Here is a 20,344-nt window from a genome sequence, read left to right as displayed (position 1 = left end):
GATGATTTAGAAGAGAGAGAAGAAATAAGAAATTATATTTGAGGGGGAAAAACATTTATGTTTGTATTAAAAATAATATTTCAAGTAATTTTTTTTCATAGAATTTAAATTATGTTCCTCAAAGTTTTTTTTTTTTTTTTTTTTTGCAAACTAAATAGACCGTGAGTGTTGGTCATACAATTGATTATGTGGAGGTGTAGGTTCGGTGATTCTCTGTTAAAACCTTACATTGTTAGGGTATTCCTAATGAATAGTTTTTTTTTTTTTTTTTTTTCAACATTTTGTGAGTAGCACCTTTCCATATCAATATCAATTATCTTTACAAATTCTAATATTTCTTCTTTTAAATTATTTTTTCCTTAGTAGTTTTAGGTCCATCCACTCCACATCAATTATAATTTATTCTTCAATAGTTATAATTTAATTAAAATCACCAAATGTAAAATTTATAAATTTTAATTATTAAAAAAATGGAATTTTTAATATATATTTTTTGTTTTTATATTTTTAATTATAACAATATTTGTAAAAATTAAAATGAATCACTAGAGCAATGATCATATGCTCTTACTAAATTAAATGTGGAAAGGCATAAAGAAAGGGAGTGGTCGCCAATTGCGGGCACATAAAACGCACACACTCCATGGGCGCTAAATGTTTCTCTACATGCTAAATTTTATTTTATTTTATTTGTTTAACTGTAAAAATCAAGTATCAACTTAAGCATGAGTAGTTTCCTCTCTATTAAAAAAAAAAAAAAAACAAAACAATCTTTCATATAAATACCAATATAATTTATAAATAAACATATGAATTACGTATATGTGCACACATAATCATTTTACTTTTGACTCATGATGTGTTGGTTGATAATTAATTTTTTTAAAATATATACTTTTTTTCTTCTTTTTTAATTATTAATGCAAGTTACAAGGCAAAAATATATACTATCGAACGTAGAAATAGTATTAAAAAAAAAAAAAAAAAAAACTAATTACACATAGTGCTTTAGGTGAGATTCAAATATCTTTAGGAAAACAAAACAAAAGAAAAAAAAAAAGAGATAAGGAGATACTTTTCTTACGATTAAGCTAAAAAGTCATTAGCTAATAATACATTAATTATTCTAAAAAGGGAAGAAAATTTACAGTTTTTGAAATCTAATATACTCTGCAAAATGTATGAAGTAGCAAATACTTTAGAAAGAAGCTATACGTGTCAAATAATTGATTTGTATAGATTTAAATAGATTGAATTAAAAATTGAAGAACATTCAACTTAATAAATAATAATATACCCCAGGGCATGGGGTGATTGGGGATTCAACATTTTGGGAACAACAACTATATATCCCCTTATAATAATATATACTTTATACTGCATTAAATAATGTTAAATGCTGATTGTAATATAGGATTATTAACCGCATGGGTAACTCAGTAAATCACATGAATGAAGTTTGTTAACAATAACTCGGGATCGAGTTTCATCATCAACCTCTCAAAGTGAAGGGAGCTCCTTGTGTCCAATAAGCAAAGGTCTAACCTCTGTTCAGCTGAGTTACCATGATTTACATCATTCTTGGATACTCTGTCAGGCCGGGACATAAGGCCCTTAGAGTCGGGGATTCAATCTTTTGGGAACAATATAATATATGATTATTTAAACAATTCCATCCGATTTTATATGAAATTAAATTTTAATGTTAGTCATATATATTATTAAAATTTAATCTGTCATTATAAAATTTAGAATTAGATATCTTTAGATGAATAGTTTATGATGCTTTGAATAAAACGTATTCAGCAATTTAAATAAATTAAAACTCTTTGGAGAAAAAACAAAACTAGAGAGGACCATTTAATTTAAAAAAAAAAAAAAAAAAAAAAAAAACTGAAGATGTAACTCTAAGCTACGTGTAAATGAGGATGGCTCTGCTGATTCAACTCCACCAAACTAGAGAGGATCATTTATCTCATTCATTTGATTTTTTTAAAAAAATATTATTCATGCTCTAAGTCTCAGAGCTAAGTGAGTGAATTTTAATTTTAATCATTGATCATAGTAAAATTTTTACCTTTAATCAATTCTTTTAATTACATTATTGTCTTTTACATGTTTAAAATCATCTTTGGTCACAATTAGAGATGGAATAAGGTCGAAATTGGCCCCTGAACGTAACATGAAAATGCAATTAGACCACTGAACAGAAAAAATTTGCAATTAAGTCACTGAACATCTCAAATACATGCAATTTCACCTGATAATAGGTTACCATCTATTTCATCAGGTTGCCTGCTTATTTGGATGGTGAGTTGGCATTTTTAATAATAAATTTTAAAAATAAAAATTTAATTTTTTTTGAAAAGAAAAAGAAAAGAAAATGTCAGGTGGCGGCCCTGCCACCCACTTTTATTTTTTAAATTTATTATTAAAAATTATTTAAAATGTCAACTCATCATCCACGTAAGCTGGCAACCTGATGAAATGGATAATAACTTACTATCAGGTTAAATTGTATACATTTTGGGTGTTGAGTGACCTAATTGCACCTTTTTTTTTTTTTTTTTCGTTCTTTACCACAATACTATGCTTATTTTCATAATTACTTAGAATAATTCACTTTCTCTTTTTTGTGAGAAGAATAATTAAAAATGTAAAATGAAAAATGAAAAAGTATAATTGTTAGAGGGGAAAAAAAAAAGGGAAAAGAAAAGAAAGTGAAGATAACATATTCAAGAATAAAAATACTTACCTTTATGAATATGACATCGAATTGACGGTCAAAGATAGGGTGAATAAAGTTTTATTAATTTTTACCCCCCAATGCTGTTCTGTCAGTTGAATATGGACTACTATACCCTGAATGGAAGATAAATTAAACACCATTTTTTGGGAATTCCAACTCAGATAATATATATAATGTATTAGGTCATCTTAGCCTAGAAGCCTTAAAATTTGAAGAAAAAGAAAAATAAAATCAGGCAGTAGTAATTGTTATCTTTGAAAAGAAGAAATGCCCTAATATTTTATGCACTACAAAAGAAGAAAATCAATACTAACACCTTCACTCATCATCAAATGTGAAGTGTGGACCACTATTTTTGTAGTTTTTTTTTTTTTAATAAAAAAATACTTTATACTTATTTGTTTTAAAATATATATAATTTATATTCAATTGAGAGCAATAAAAACAACCTTATATTCTATATTAAAACTCAACATCTTAAAAAAAAAAAAATTTGGGTGCATCACTTGTCATCTCAATGAGTACATTAAATATATAGTGGGGTGGTAGAGTGAAATGGTAAGCATATATCAAATACAAAATTTTTTAATTAGGATTATATTTATGTTTTGAACACGTTTTAATATCAGATTCTTCAAATAACCTGGACGTGTAGTTAAGTAGAAAGAAGTCATCCATCCTTAACCATATTTTCTAAATAGAAGCCCGTGTCAAGATTTAATTGAAAAAAAAAAAACATATTCATTGTCTATACCTAATACTTAAATTTGTATAGTGTATATATCATTTATAACCCTATTATGTATTACTTTTTTCTTTAATTAATAAATTAATAGACAATTAATTTTATACATTTTTAAATATATTTGCAAATATGACCTATTATTTTTTTTAATATTTTCCAGTTAGGTGAGTATATAATATTTATTTTAATATATTTCAAAAAGAAGACGTGCTGAATTAATATTCTTAAAGGTATACAATATATTTATTGTATCTAAATTAATTTCTTTTTGTTTTTAAAAGCAAGATAATCAATCCCTTCTCCTCTCCCGAAAGGTTGAATCCCCAACCCCAAGGGCCCCCCAGTCCCCCACAGTTTCACAGAGTATTTGGAAGAATGTAAATCACTATAACTCAATGGTTCAGTAGACATGGCCAAATGTCGGTGCGCACAAGGGGTATGATCTGCCCACTTTGAACAAATTTCCCACATTGTTCCTGTCGAGATTTGAATTTTAGTTTCTTCTTCTCAATACTACCTATTGGACCAGTGAGCTAAGCTCGTGCGGACAAAATAATCAATCTATAAGATTATTAATGAAGGAGATAATTTAATGAATAAGAAAGAAAGAAAGAAAAAAAAAAAGCTGCAATAAGTAATAGTGAAATGAGAAATAATTAAAATGAAAAATGTTAGGGCTAACCATCCCATGTGATTTGATTCTTCAATATTCACGCCTATCACCTCTTTTTGTTTCATTATTATTTGTTTGTATTTCTTCTATGTTAATGTTTAGTCTTCCTTCCACATTATTATAATCATCCCATCAAAACCGCAACCATCAATTTAACCCATTTCTTTTATCGCCGGTGCAAATATCTAAGTAACATTTTCCGATTTTCTATTTCAAAAAATAAAATAAAATCATATCATATCAAGTTATCAACTAAAGAAACATATTATACAACTATAAAATATTAATGAGATGAAATGAGTCTCTTCTAATTTAACTAGAGGTCTTGAGATTTAGAAAATTTGATATTTACACTTTTGAATTTTAATTTTAAAAAATATTTCACTTTAATTTAAAATTAGATATTGTCATGTGCGACACGGGGTAAATACAATTTTAATAAAAATAAAGTATTGTTGTACAATAAAAAAAGGAAAATGTTATTGAAAGAAAGACTAAATTACAAATTATTAAAAAAAATTGTAAATTACATTAATAATAAAAATACAATTATTTTGTAGTTCATCACAAAGTAATATTTTGACCATAAAGTTTTGAGCATATTTTGTGGTTCAAAATTCCCTCAAATACAATATTTTGAGCATATTTTGTGGTTCAAAATCCCCTCAAATACAATATGATAAAAGTTTTATAAGCATTTAACAAATTAAAGATATTTCAGACTAAAATGAAATATTCCTTATGATGGTCAAAAACATAAAGTGAAACAAATCAAAGTCAAGAAAATAAAAACTGGACAAACTAAACAAATTAATTAAAAGTTTACTTTATTTTTTATGCATTAAATATTAATATAAATAAATAAATAAAATTTGGGGCTTTTTAAATTGGGATTTATTTTATTATTTTTTTAATTTTTCAATTTTGTTTTCTCACTTGTTTCATTAAATAATTCTCCATTTCCATTCTTTCCAAAAGTTAGAAAAAAAAAAAAAAGGTGAACAAGTAGAGAACAATAAAATATCAAAACAGTACAAAATATGCGCGACCACATGCATTTTCTACTTATATTCCAAACGAAAAAAAATACTTACTTAATTTTACATGTCCAAATGAAAAATTACATTGAGCAAAAGGGTTTAGAAAAATAATTTTTATTTTCCAATTAGAAAACGAAACTCACTTGAAAAAATAAAATCCACTAAACATGTTAAGAAATTCTGTGGAGTTTATTTGAAGAGCACAAATTATATCGTGAAACATGATTTACCACACCATTATAGACCTTGGTCAAGAATATATACTCATAGTTAATCTATTATATATGTTTACATAATATGTTAATTGTATATACATAATATGTAAAGTGTAAATAAATAAATTAAAAGTACATAATATGACCATAATTATATTACAATACAGACGCTATAATATAGTGCATGATATATCGATTGTTTTAAGAGGGGCCTATTTTTGAATTCAAAATTTTGTTTGGTATGCCAAAAGGTCTTTAGTCTCTTCAAATTAAAAATTACTTTTGTGTATAAAATAATGTTATTTCAATACTTCTCTTCGCGTCTAATCTAATTCACAAAAAGATAAAAGGGATAAGGAAGAGAGTGATTATCTCTTCTCCTTATCTTTTTATATAAAATAAAATAAAATAAATTCAGCTTTTGACAATTAAACAATAAGTTAAATGTACTGTAAATGTATAGTTTGCTGATACCTTAATTTGTCTCTTTGTCGTACGAGGCAAATTATGCTGTGGAATCGTGTAAGGTGGACACGGTTCCAAAACTGTTCATAATTATGAATATATAATTAAAATTATGAACATATAATTCTATAATTATGAACATAGAGTTGTGAACATTATTATGAACATATAATTCTGTAATTATGTATATAGAGATTCAATAATTGTGAATATGAAGTTCAAAAATTATGAATATATCTTTATAATTATGAATATATAGTTCAGTAATTATGAATATAGAGTTCAATAATTATGAATATGAAATTCAAAAATTATAAATATATAACTTTATAATTATGAACATATAATTCAATAATTATGAACATAGAAGTATCCATCTTGCAAGGTGAACACGTTCACAGCATAACGATTGGTCGTACGAATCATGGGCCGAATTTTTTAAAGCCCGCCCAACAGATTTGATCGATGAAGTCTTCTATTGGATCTGGGCCCAAAAAATGTGTTCATACTACAATTTTGCTATGGACCATAGTTCATCTAGCAATGCGGCACAAATTATTCTATGGATCCAAATTCATATGTTTACAATTTGTAAACTACGAACACACAATACTAATATATATATAATTGATTACCTTGTTTTGTATTCACAAGTTCATTTCAAATACTCCAGTCACACAATATTAACAAATTTTCTTCTGCAACTATTATGTCACTTATGTGTTTGACTTAAAAACACAATTTATATTCTAGAAGTTCACAATTCTAATACTAAAAATACACAATTTATACGTCGTTTAGGATCAGGGTCCACTTGGTCCATGGTATAACAACTCGCAGTGCGGTCCATGAAGTAAGTATCATATAATTACACTTCAGTTTCATTTGACAATATTGCTCTGTTTTTAGTTTCAGTTTCCACATACATTAGTTTCATTATAGCAATACCAAAGTATATTTTAAATTCAGTACAGTTTCATTTGACAATATACATTGTTGCATGAGCACTATTTTGTAGTTCCATTTTTTACACACACTAGTTTAATTGTAGTAATGCTAAAGTATTTTTTAATTACACTACATGTTTATTTACAATATATGTTATTATATGACTCTAGATTTTAGTTTCATTTTTCTACACATATTAGTTTCATTATAACAATACTTTTGTATCATTTTAATTATACTACAGTTCCATTTGACAATATACATTATTGAATGACTATGTTTTTTTTTTTTTTTTTGTTAATTTTTAAAAAACAAACTTATTAGTTTAGAACTAAAATTAGTAAAAAAAAAAAAACAACTTGAGTTTAAAAAAAAATAGAATTAAATATATACTAGTCATTATTTTACTACTAATTATATATATAACATACATGATGAGTTTTGTGGGGTTTTGTATATAAAATTCGCAACCAACTTGATCTACTGTGGATTTATGTTTTAAAATCCACCACCCAAGACCCCAAAAAAGAAAAAAAAGAAAAAAAAAAAAACTTGATCCATACAAGTTGATTCGAGGTTGGCATTTTGGGTATATCAACACAATTCGGAGCATACAATATACGGAGTAATAATATTTATATATCAGTGTGAATGTGTGATGTGGTAACTGTTTTTTGATGGAGTTAATAAATAAGAAGTTAATTAACATGGATTTATCACATGTATTTGAACGAAAATAGAGATGGCAACGCGACGGGACGGGGAGTATACTCATTGTCCTTATTCTCGACGGAAATTTAAAAATATTCTCTGTCTCCATCCCGGCGGGGAATGTGACGGGACGGAGAATCTCCATCCCTGATCAACCCATACTCGTTCCCGTCTCTAATCTCCGAATTTTTTCTCCGTCCCTGTCTCTATCCCCCCGACGGGAGCGGGACACATTGCCATTCCTAAACGAAAACATAATACGGTTCCGTATGATTTATGATAATCCAACTGCGTTTGAACAAAAGTACAGATGGATTATTTTGGTCAACAATTCCAATATATAATAGTTATAGTTAGATAACATCTAAGTGAGATGATTGGATAATAATCATTAATCATGCATTGCATGTTCTGTATTTTATTTTGCATGCATGCTGAGATTTTCGAGACTCAATGTCTGCAACAAAGTTTAATTTTTGTCGGAAAAGGGTTGAAAGATAACAAAAGCATATTAACATGATTGCAAGATTGGTGTTTAAGCATATGATTTGGTATTGGACATTACTTTCTAACACTATTATCCTCCTCCTTTTAATAAAACTGTATAACTATTATTTAAAAAATATGAATTTTAGTTCTTGACTTTTTTTTTCCCAATTTAAATAGACTAAGTATATTCTTCCAAAAGGCTGAACCTCAACCCTAAGGGCCCCCCACACCCCGACCCGACAGAGCATTTGGGAGAATGTAAATCATGATAACTCAACTGAACATGAAAATAGACTAAGTATATTGATTAGATAATTGGATGAGTTTTTTGTGGATCGTTCACTTACTTCGGTGCAAGAATGGTTGCGGTGTTTTATTACGGTGTCATTTGGCGACCAACGCAACCTAGCTATTAGGGCATCCCCTATCCCCAAATTTGTGATTTAAAAAAAAAAAAAAAAAACAGACCTCCGGTTAATGATTGATTGACTATTATGTTCTCGATCAATCAATTGACATACTATTTAACTAATTATATAAATTAATCCATCAAATAAAAATTTATTGGTTTAAAAGTCATACTACATTACGATCATGGTTGATTCAATATTGAAGTAAACACTTATTATTGTGAGTTGTGACTAGTATTTTATATGTACGATGCACAAAAATACATATCCAATATTAATACTCAATGTCAATTTTTAAAAATAATTGTGTGTGTGTATCAGTGTATGTTTTGTTTTTTTTTTTATTTTTAATTTATAGTTGTAGAGTTAATATTGTATTAACAGTATAGTTGATAATTTGAGTAATAATTATGATATGATTAATATTATTAAAGTAAAAATTTTATATATGATAAATTACTAAATATAATTATGGTAAAATTTAATTAAAATCTAATGAAATCAAACTTATATTTCTTATAATAGCATGTCTATGTCTACTACATACATCATTACCATTGAATAATATAATAAAAAAATTTAATAGAAAATACAGACATAAATAAATGGTATAATTTGGATTGAGACTTATTATATTTTTAGATAAAGTTTTACTGGGACAATCAATTTCCCCAACAAATAAAAAAAAAATGTTCATTCGATTAATTTTTAAGTAGAATTGAATTAATCATTTTTTAAAATTTGATAAAATGAATAACTAAACCAAAGTATCTAATTCTAAATTAATCGAAATATTGTCTTTTTTTGGTTAATTCAGTTAACTAATGACTAATGAGTTAGTACAAATTCACATAAAAGGTGATGAGGTCAAACCGTTGCAATATGCTAAAGAGTACGAATTTTTGCAAAATGGAATGTGCTTTGCATATAATATTAGTTCATATTTTACTAATTTTTTTTCTTAATTTAGTGAAAATTGAGCTTTTGAAATAATCAAAATTTTAAAATAGTTAAAATCTATCATTGAAGTGAAATTAATTTAATTAACTGACTAATCGAATTAATTTTCAGTTGGGTTGATTAATCAAGCCGAAACTAGAAAATAACCCCTGAAAGAAATCAATATTTTAGCAAGCATATAAATTCAATTGAGTATATACATACAATTTTCTTTGTTTATTAATCAATTCATGAGAAAAATGTCTCAACTTGACGGTTTGGCCGAGTGGTCTAAGGCGCCAGATTTAGGCTCTGGTCCGAAAGGGCGTGGGTTCAAATCCCACAGCCGTCATTTTTAAAATATTCTACCTGCTTTCAAACTCAAACATGAAACAACCGCTATATAATTATTATAGAATGAAGGCGTTTGGCATGCCTTTCTCAAGTGGGATTAGGTGAATGATATCAGTCATCCATTCTATCAAATGTGTTTTTAGTATTATTATTTAATTCCTCAATTATATTCAATTCCCAGAAATCAAGCTAACGAGTATTCAAATTGATTTTGGTTGTGATTATTCATATATTAGTTTATTCATCAAATTGTAAAGTATTCATATGAGAATATATTGTAGGAATTTTTTTTATTGTTTTGTATACTTAGTGAAGTTGTATCATATGCTTTTTCAATAATATAGAATAAAAAGGCTATAATTTCATCAAATATGAAATGTATCCACTATATTTTAATTTTTAAAAAATATAATAGGAAATTTTTATTTTATTGTATACTTAGTAAAATCATATCATATGTTTTATCAATAAAACAAAACAAAAGCTTGTAATTTAATAATTCATCATCATCATCATAGATAATTGTATTTTAAATCCCTTAATTGTTGACTATTTTGTAATTTAATATGTGATCGTCAATTATTTTATCATGTTATAAATTTAGTCCCTTTTTTTTTTTTTTTTTTTTTGAAACGGAAGTTGATATAAGCAAACAATTGAATGATTAAATTGATTATTTTACACCACAAGGAACTAAATTTATAACACAGAAAATTATATTGATTAAATTTAAAAATGATGGACTAAATTATATAATAGTCAATAATTGAGGGACTAAAAGTGTTATATTTTTTTATTGACTTAAGAGATTGTAATGAAGCATTTTCAATATATTCACAATATTATACGTAGGGATGTCAACGGAGTGGGGTGGAGGCCGGGGGCATACTCCCCACCCTCGCCCCCGACTTTCTCCCACACTCCCCGTCCCCGTCTCTATTCCCGATGGGGAATCGAAAATCATCCTCATTCGTATCCCCACGGGAATTATCCGGGACGGGGAATCCCCAACCCGTTTATAACTTATAAAAGAATATTAAATTTTTTAAATAAATAACTCATATATATTCATCTTCAACTTAAAGTACTATTAAATACAGAGTATTTTACAACTAAATATATTATCCAAAGATGCATTTCATAAGTATGACATACTATGAAAAAATAACACTTCTAAAATTATATCCGTAGTCCGTATATATTATATACAATTAAAATTAATGTTTAATTTGTAATTTTCTAAAATCAAATATCTAATTACTTATTATAGTTGGTATGATATTAGTCAGTAGATTTGTTTAAAAAATACAAGAAAATGATTTTCAAGATTCCTTATTTGTAATCTTTGATGTTTAACTTTGAATGCTATGTATATAGTGTGATGACTAATTAATTGATCAAAGTTGATGTTAAATTTTATAGGAATAAGGTTCAAATTGACCACTGAACGTAACATGAAAATGCAATTAAGCCACCGAACGAAAAAAAAATGCATTTCAACAGGTTACCTGCTTACGTGGCAGCTGAGTTGACATTTTTAATAATAATTTTTTTTTAAAAACGTCGGGTGGGTAGTAATATTTCTCCCTTATATTATTATTATTATTATTTTTTTACTTTTTAAATTTTTTTAAAAAATATTATTACAAATAATTAAAAATGTCAACTCAACTGCCACGTAAGCAGGTAACATGCTGAAATGGATAGTGACTTGTTATCAAGTGAAATTGCATACATTTGGAATGTTTAGTGGCCTAATTGCACTTTTTTTTTTTTTTTTTTTTTTTTTTTTTTTTTTTTTTTTTTGGGTTCTGTGGCCTAATTGCATTTTAAAGTTACGTTCAGTGGCCAGTTTGAACCTTATTATAATTTTATATTGTATTTTGTTTAATATACTCTAACATATTCATAGTATATGCTCAACAATGATTGTGATGCGGTTCAAACGTAAGACATTCTTTATGGAAATCAATAAGTTAAGAATAATAATTAGTTAACGTAATATTTTGTTACTAAAATTTACACTCATAGGATGTGTGTGTATTTATGAAACGTAAATAAATAATATAATATAAGGTAAAGTAGGAAAAATAATAATACAAAAATACTAAATCTAAATAATATGAACCATTAATTTCAACAGACAATTGGACCGATATTTGTTTTTTAGTTCCCATTATAAACTTAACTTTATAAGGTCTTATTAGATTTAGACATTTATTATTATTATTATTATTATTATTATTATTATTATTATTATTATTATTATTATTAGAGATAATCGCACTTTTAGTCCCTTAACTGTTTACTATTATGCAATTCAGTTCTTCATTTTTAATTTTAGTAAATGTGATCGTCAATTGTTTTATATGTTACAAATTTAGTTCATCAATTTTTAAAATGGAAACTGATATAAGTAAACAACTAAAGGATTACATTGATTATTCTATATCATAAGGAACTAAATTTATAATAGGGATAAAGTACAAATAAACCACTGTACTATTTAGAAAAAAAGCAATTAAGCCATCGAACTCAAATAACTCCCAAATAAGCCATTGAACCCGGAAAAAAAGAGCAATTATCATTTTTAACAGGTTAACTCCAGATTTTTGCTGATGGGATTGCCAAATGTTTATTTTATTTACGTTTTTTTAATTATTATAATCCACATACATAGTAATATATTTAAAGTAATTATAATCAAAGTATTTTTGTTTTGTCTAGATCTAATTTATTTATTTATTATTATTTTTTAAACAAAAAATCTAGGTAAAAAATAATAATAATAAATAAATCAAATCTCAACAAGACAAAACTATTTTGATTATAATTACTTTAAAATATAATACTATCCAAGTGTAGTATGAGTTAACAACGCCTCCGCTGAAGCTCAATCTCATGACCTCCTACATGAAAGAGATCATTACATGTCATTTGAACAGAATGTGCTTGGCGTAATGAAGCATTTCTTTAAATAATAAAAAACTTAAATGATTGGCTTACTTATTTAGCCGTTTTAAACAGAACAAGTGCAGAAGATTTGAAGTCGTGTGCTGAGGGAGCAGTGCACCTGGACAACGAGAACAAAGACGAGATATCAATTATTATCAACGTTGTTTCGCCTAACAAGGAACTAACATTATATTCCCAGAATCTCTCTCTAATTACAATGCTCATTATGATTACTATGCCAAACTAAAATTTGATTTGATTTGATTGATCTCATCCCCAACATAATCAGACAGCACACAATTTTCGATGTGCCCACAGGAATTCCCCAAAAGCCATCACTCTTCTTTAAAATATATAAATACTACACTCCAAAGAGAAAGAGCTCCACCAAAACGACATCGTTGTCAACCCCAACAACATAAAAACATAAAAACCCAATTTATTATTCCATTTTATCCGTTGTTGGATGTCGGTCGAGTTCAGTCCATATTCAATTCGAGACGTGACACTATAACTTATCGTAGAAAATGTAGTTAAATGATCAGTGTTCACATACTTATAATCAATTGTTGTGGCAGGTGCTGAGAATGGATAAATAAGGTTGGACTCTCATATGAGAAGTTGTGAATTCAAGTCTCAGTGAATACGATATTGAATTTTTGTGCTTCAATAGATTGAGAAAATAGTTATAAACAGATATTATATTGTAATAGACTTAGTAGCATTAAAAAAAAATAATGTTAGTCAAATTTTGTTAAATAAATGGGACACATCACACATAAAATGAGACGTGGACGCTGGAGTATATCTATCCCCTCCTCCGACGCCTCGGAGTTAACGGCGCACTTTAGCTTTCTTCCTTTTATCCACTCGACGATAACTGGTCCTCCTCATTCTACTGAATCATACACCCCACGGTCCCCCTATTTTGCACCGGCGGCGCTTTCGATCTTATCCTTCGCCTTCTCTATTTACCGGAGCTGAATTGTTTGCTGCTCTTTGGCTAACCTACGCCGGTGGTGTACACGCTATTCGCCTTCGCCCAGGGATCTCCACAGTCAATGCTTCTTCGGAGCTCTGAGACACTTCACTGTTCTTCAAATTTCTGGTGCGTTCATGTCTTTCATTTTTGTTTTCAGCTGTGGTAGTTTGGAAATTGTGATCAAATTGCCTTAATTTTTTGTTTAGTGAGAAAATGCATTCGGAAAAAGCAGCTGAAAATGACGTCATTGTATTATTTTCCCCCTGATTTCTGAGTTTCTGTGCGCCTTTAACAAATTCGAAGTGCAACCTGAAGATTTTATCCATCTATTTGCTGATTTTTCGTTTCAATTTGGAGTAATTTTACAATTCAAGAAGGAGAAAGTGTGGTAGGAGGTGAGATTTGTGCGTTGCTAATTTTTCATTGGCGTTTTCGCTTCTGAAAACTTGTAACGTCAGTTAAATGTTTGCGTTTTATTTTGTTACCTAGTAATTTTCTTGCAATTTACTGATACGATGTTTATCTTTGAAATGAAATGAAATATAAGCGATTTTCATCGCCCTCCTGCTCACCAACTCCATCCAAGCCTGCATTTTGTTCGAATTGCAAGTACTTTAGCATATTTTGTGATTTGTGCAGGACAGTCTCGAACTGTTTAACATTGTTAGTGGTGCCTTTTTCTTGTTTTTCTATTTGCAGGATTTCAAAATACAATAAGGTTTCAATTTAATTATATTAAGCTGGTACAATGGGGGCTGAATCAGTGACTGATTCATGGTTTAGTAATTTCTGGAGAACTTCACGGAAGAGCTCAGCATCGGAGCCTGAGAAGTCCGTAATCGGTATTCTGGCATTTGAGGTTGCAACTTTGATGTCTAAGGTTATCAACTTGTGGCAGTTGGTAGGTGACAGGCAAATTGCGAGGTTGAGAGAAGAAATTACAACTTCACTGGGTATTCAGAAGCTTGTCTCTGAAGATGATGATTACCTCATAGATCTTGCTCTAGCTGAGATAATTAACAATGTAAGGTGTGTTGCAAAATCAGTTGTTAGGCTGGGAAAGAGGTGTACAGATCCTACGTATCAAAATCTTGAAAAGCTTTTTGATGATCCAGTTGAGATGGATCTTAATGGGTGTGGGTGGGAATACAGGCTGAAGAAGATGGAGAGGAAGGTTAAGAAAATGGAAAGATTTGTTGCAGCCACAATGCAGTTGACTCAAGAACTTGAGGTGCTTGCAGAGCATGAGCAAACGCTGAGACGGCTACAGGCTGGTGCCAATTCAGGTCATGTGAAATTAATTGAGTTTCAGCATAAGGTTGTCTGGCAACGCCAGGAAGTTAAGAATCTGCGAGAAATGTCACCTTGGGTTAGAACACATGACTACATTGTCCGGCTTTTACTCCGATCTATTTTTACAATAATTGTGAGGATCAAGTATGTTTTTGGGATAAATCAGATTGGAGATACTGAGGAAAGTACTCATTCTGAGGATTTCAGCACTGATTCCCTTGTTCGCAGCCGTTCCATCTCTGCCATTTTGCAATCGTCTATTTATCCATCTGAAAGTACCATGTCCAGGTTATATTCAGGACCTCTAGGGAGGTCATTTTCAAGTCTGGGGCTTAGCAGCGATAAAAGCAAGTCAAGCAACAGGAAATTACTTACCCGACAGTCATCTGTTCTCTGTGGAAAACCATCACAGATGAGATCCAGACGGCTTGCTCCTATTGCATCTTTTGGAGGGTGCATGAAGGCCGGTAATGATTCACCTGTTCTAGAAAGCTGCATGCCAACAAATGGTGATGTTTTGAAGTATAATGACTGTTACCAAAGATATACTGATGACTCAAAAGATACAAATGGACTAGCCTTGTGTGGGGGCATAGCTTCAGCAAAAGTGTGTTTTTTCAATTTGAAACATAAGCTGTTAGTTGCGCCCCCATCAACTCTTGGTTATGCTGCTTTGGCTCTCCACTATGCAAATATTATCATACTCATTGAGAAGTTGGCTGCTTCGCCTCACTTGATCAGTGTTGATGCTAGAGACGACCTGTACAGTATGTTGCCTAGTAGTGTCAGAAACTTGCTCAGGGCAAAGTTAAGGCTATTCACCAAGACACTAGCTTCATCTGTTTATAATCCTTCACTAGCATCAGATTGGGCTTTGGCACTGGGAAGGATATTAGAATGGCTATCTCCGGTTGCTCATAACACAGTTAGATGGCATTCCGAGCGGAACTTTGAGAAGCAGACAACAATATCTGGGAGTAATGTGCTTCTTGTACAGACCCTCTACTTCGCAAACCAAGCGAAGACCGAAGCAGCAATCGTTGAACTCCTCATGGGTCTGAATTACCTTTCTCGATTTGGTGAAGAAATTTATAACAAAAACACCGTGGAGTCTTCTTGTAGTAGGGCCTGTGATGATTATTTCCTCCACAAGGGCATTTCTCAGAGTGCAGTCAATATAGGTCCATAACAGACCCAGCCTCACATAAGATGACTGATCTCTTGCTGCTTTGCTTGAGTTGGTAGATGAAGGTTGTATATTGTATTGAAGATTGTTTGTTTCCTAAAGGGGCATCGTTCCAGCAGTTAATTGAATGCAAAACATCGCTATTCATATTACGTTATGAGGATCTCGATCATATCCATGCTTGCGGAAGAAGTTACTTGTAATGGCAAGATCTTTGCAGACTTAGAAGAGCAGCTACTCCTATGGCAGATAACTTTTTTTCTTTTTTTTTTTTTTTTTTTTTTTTTTTTTTTCTTTTTATGTGCTTTTCATCTTCATGTTTATGTAAATCTATGTTATTAGAAGGCTATACTACTTTCTGCTTTGATAAATGCATAGGAAATCTATTACAAGACTAGAGAGTTTTCTCATTTCTGCTCCTCTTAATCAATGCGTGTGAAGTCAGATGGTCAGAATTGCACCAAATGTGTCTATGGTTAATGATATAATTGTTATAATATGCAAATATTTAGTATTAGTTTCTGTGAAGTAATTCTTGCCACTGAGCTTACATTATTCAAACTTCATATGCGTCTTAAAAAATGATAAAATATACACGTTTTATTCATTTATTTTTTTGAAAGAATGAACTTAATTCATAGCATCAGAAGAAAGAACATCTACAAGAAAAGAAGGGGGATCAAGCCATTTCCCGCAATCTGGCACATAAACCGTTTTCTGTGCAATAGCATGGGCCGCGCGATTCGCAGATCGCCTAGCGAAATTAAAAATTACATCGGTAATTTGAGATGTAATTTTCTTAACATCATCTAAAAGAAAACCAAAGTACGAAGCAAACGAATCAGAAGATAAACCAAAGTACGAAGCAAACGAATCAGAAGATAGAGCATTAACAACAACTTGAGAATCAGATTCGACGTCCACAAATCCCATATTAAGATTTTTCAGCCAACTCAAAGCTTCCCAAATACTCAGTGCTTCGGCCTCCTTGACACCTAGTAGTCCAGCGTATTGCATACCTTTAGCTGCAATAAAGATGCCTCGATCATCCCGGAGAACCCACATTTTTTTTGAAAGGTAAAATATACACGTTAAATACTCAAAAGTGGTAGAATAGATGAAATCGGGGGAAAAAATATTTTAGCACGTCTATTAGCATACCACTCCTTAAGCTTTAATAACTCGTTTATGTTAACTTTAAAATATTTTTAAAGGATGAGAGAAACTTGTAGTCAATACGGGAGACTGTATTGGATAAATATGGCCGGCTCAAATCAATATGGGAGGTTGTCTACTGGATAAATTTAATCGGCTTAAACTAAGAAGGTCAGTGGTCACCAAGTTTGGTTGAGATTCTCCATAATTTAGTTGAGGTTGTCCATAATTTTAAATTTTTTTTTGACAATATATATGGTTGGTTTTACGACCTACGCAGTTGGCCAGTGCATGGTTGGCCAACACAACAAGTCGAAAATAAAGTGAAAAAGCCATAAAAGTACTAACAAATCTGGGAGCTATTATTGTTTTTCGGAATGAAGAAGAGCATGTCCCTTATAAGTTTTTTTTTTTTAGGGCATTTATCACGGTTGCAAAAATGGTTAGGCGTTATTTGGGTGTCCGTGTATTTTTTAAAAAAAAATTTCTTAAGACTTAATAATTATAAACTATTTAATACTTTAATAGTTAATATTAAAATATTAAATATTAACCTAACAAATATCTAGAATTGTAAATTATATAAAGATTTAAAGAATCAAAACACAATTTCAGAAAGTATCAATATTAGAGTAGCTGATTTTGATTTTTTAAAAAACATTTTTTTTTTGAGTTTGTTGCCTATTTGAACAATTTAGGGTTACTTTAAATCGTTTTAAGCGAAATAACTTATGTAAAAGAAAAAAACGGAAAAATTGCTAATCAACTGCCTAGTTCGTCGTGGCCTAGGCCGTCAAGTCCACCACGACCTAGTCGGCGTCTAGAACACATATTACGGTAAAATTTTAGGTGGCCGGCCGACGCCTATGTGAGATTTTTATAGCAGTGGTATTTATACAATTCAAACTATGAGTGGCCGTTCGACTCCTAGGTGATATTTTTACAGCAATGGTATTTATACAATTCAAACTACGAACATTGGACTTTGAATGGAATATGAAGAATAGATCTCTCAAATTAGGGATTTTAATTCAAAGTTCGATTTCTAAATTATAAGGAAAATAGTCTCTAAAATAAAAGGGAAAACAATCTCCTAAAACTGAATCAAGAATCTTCCATATGCACCTCTCATAAATGAGATAACGTACTCTTCAAGTTTCATATTCCATTGGACTTGGGTCGTCCACTTGGGCAGAGTCCGACCACTTGAGTTGACGTTGAATAATAGACTTTTGTAACTTTTAATCATGAAAGACTAAAAAGACAAGTAGACTAGATTTTTTTTTTTTTTTTTTTTTTGAATACCATTGACTCTATTACAAGCTAGTATATCTTCTATACTTTCTCTAATTATTGCAGTCCAAATATGCAGTAAAAATGAAACAATCTAACCCCCACGAATTTAAACCTCAAAATTGAATATGCACAGTTGTTTAGTGTAGATTGCACAGTAAAGAAGGAATAAACAAACCACAACCATTTTCTTACGCATAAGAAATCAGGAACAAAAATAACACGTAAATTAAATCCCCATAAATTCGAACGGCCTTTATGCTAAAACCTCTAAAATATCCCTAGCGCAACTAATCTCCCCCAAATCCATGCAAAAAAGTTAGCTAATAAAAATAAAACAAATCTTTTTTATAATGTATACAAATTTAACAAAGAAAGAATACAATTCAAAAGTTAATTTAAAATTGTCATTTTTTGTTCATATTTAAATACAAAGTTATTCACCAAAATTTTGATGTTAATTCATTCTAAAATTTTATTTTCAATTACAATTAAGACCAATCTATAAATTCAGAAAAAAAATTTTTATCAAGTATAAAAAATAATAAATTATATCTAAAATATATTTTTAAAAAATTAGGAGCCATGTGCGGTCGTTCTAGCCAAACATGCATGTCTAGGACTGGCCCTAATATTATTTATATATATATATATATATATATATATATATATATATATATATATATATATATATATATATATATATATATAGTTAGGTTGTTGTGTCGTTTATTTGGTTATTAATTATTTGTGAACATAGTTTATTTTTGTTCACGAACGAATTGTGACCATGAACATTTGCATGTGTTTGGTTATTAAGGGTTCTTGAACGTGTTCACGAACATTTTCGTTAACACTAACGAACATGTTAGTAAATGTGTTCACGGACGTTAACAAACACTAATGAATGCTTAACAAACGAATACGAACATATATAATTTTGAAAAATCTTAATAAATGAACACGAACACGAATGCTCTAAAAATCTTTACAAAGGAATACGAACAATTTTCGTTCCTTAATGTTCAGTTTGTTAACCACCTTAATAAAATGCTAGTCATATTCAATAGGAATAAGGGTCAAATAGGTCATTGAACTACACAAGAAAATACAATTGAGCCACTCAACTTAAAAACATTGCAATTGACTCTTTAAATCAACCAATTTCATCCGATCCTACCAATTTGCCGGTTGATTCACTTAATACGGTTCCTTGCCACCTTTAGGCCTATGTGGCCTTTTTATTATGTTTTTATTTTGTTATTAACATATATATATTCATCACGATAACAAATAGCGTCCAAACCCTACATCCACGGCGGCGATAATGGTCGACAGCGACAAGAGCTACAACATTGACGGGATACTTAGATTGCGTTGGCCATTTCTTCATCGAATTCTTCTCCCTTTTTGATTGAAGCCAAGAAAAAAATCTAGAAGATGCAAGTAGCTTAATTAATGACAATAAAAGCTTTAATGATGAAAATCGACAAAGGAAATATTAAAAATTGTGAAAATAGGCAACAATGTAATGAGCTTAAGGATCGGAGTTAGTAGCTTCACTGGGCGGCAATTTGTTGCCAAAGTTTCAAAAGCAAAAAAAAAAAAAAATATAAAAAAATTTCTAAACCTAGAAAACAAAGATACCCTTGAAGATGGCATAGGGATGTACAACGATTGTAAGGCAGCGAGTTTTTCCTTTTTTCTTCACTAGTAATAGACTAATGGCAGAGAAAAGAAAA

General features: G+C 29.8%; 1 protein-coding gene and 1 non-coding gene across 3 annotated transcripts; both read left to right on the top strand.

Moving 5' to 3' along the window:
* The first annotated feature begins 9,656 nt into the window (after positions 1-9,656).
* TRNAL-UAG lies at positions 9,657-9,736 on the top strand. Its single transcript has one exon. It is a non-coding gene; the product is annotated as a tRNA-Leu (tRNA).
* A 3,748-nt stretch (positions 9,737-13,484) lies between these two features.
* Positions 13,485-16,419, top strand: LOC109149332. 2 transcript variants are annotated; one of them, XM_019297061.1, is made up of 3 exons: positions 13,485-13,801; positions 13,882-14,070; positions 14,375-16,419. In XM_019297061.1, the coding sequence occupies exon 3, from the start codon at positions 14,424-14,426 to the stop codon at positions 16,155-16,157; it is 1,734 nt and encodes a 577-aa protein (XP_019152606.1). In that variant the 5' UTR covers positions 13,485-13,801; positions 13,882-14,070; positions 14,375-14,423; the 3' UTR covers positions 16,158-16,419. The 2 variants fall into 2 exon arrangements, with proteins under 2 accessions (XP_019152606.1, XP_019152598.1); XM_019297053.1 differs by lacking the exon at positions 13,882-14,070 and having other exon boundaries at positions 13,487-13,801.
* Positions 16,420-20,344: the final 3,925 nt, after the last annotated feature.

Source organism: Ipomoea nil, unplaced genomic scaffold, assembly GCF_001879475.1.
Source record: "Ipomoea nil cultivar Tokyo-kokei standard unplaced genomic scaffold, Asagao_1.1 scaffold0268, whole genome shotgun sequence".
Lineage (NCBI taxonomy): Eukaryota > Viridiplantae > Streptophyta > Magnoliopsida > Solanales > Convolvulaceae > Ipomoea > Ipomoea nil.
The sequence above is the reverse complement of the archived record's forward strand: the minus strand, read 5'-3'. Positions and strand labels throughout refer to the sequence as shown.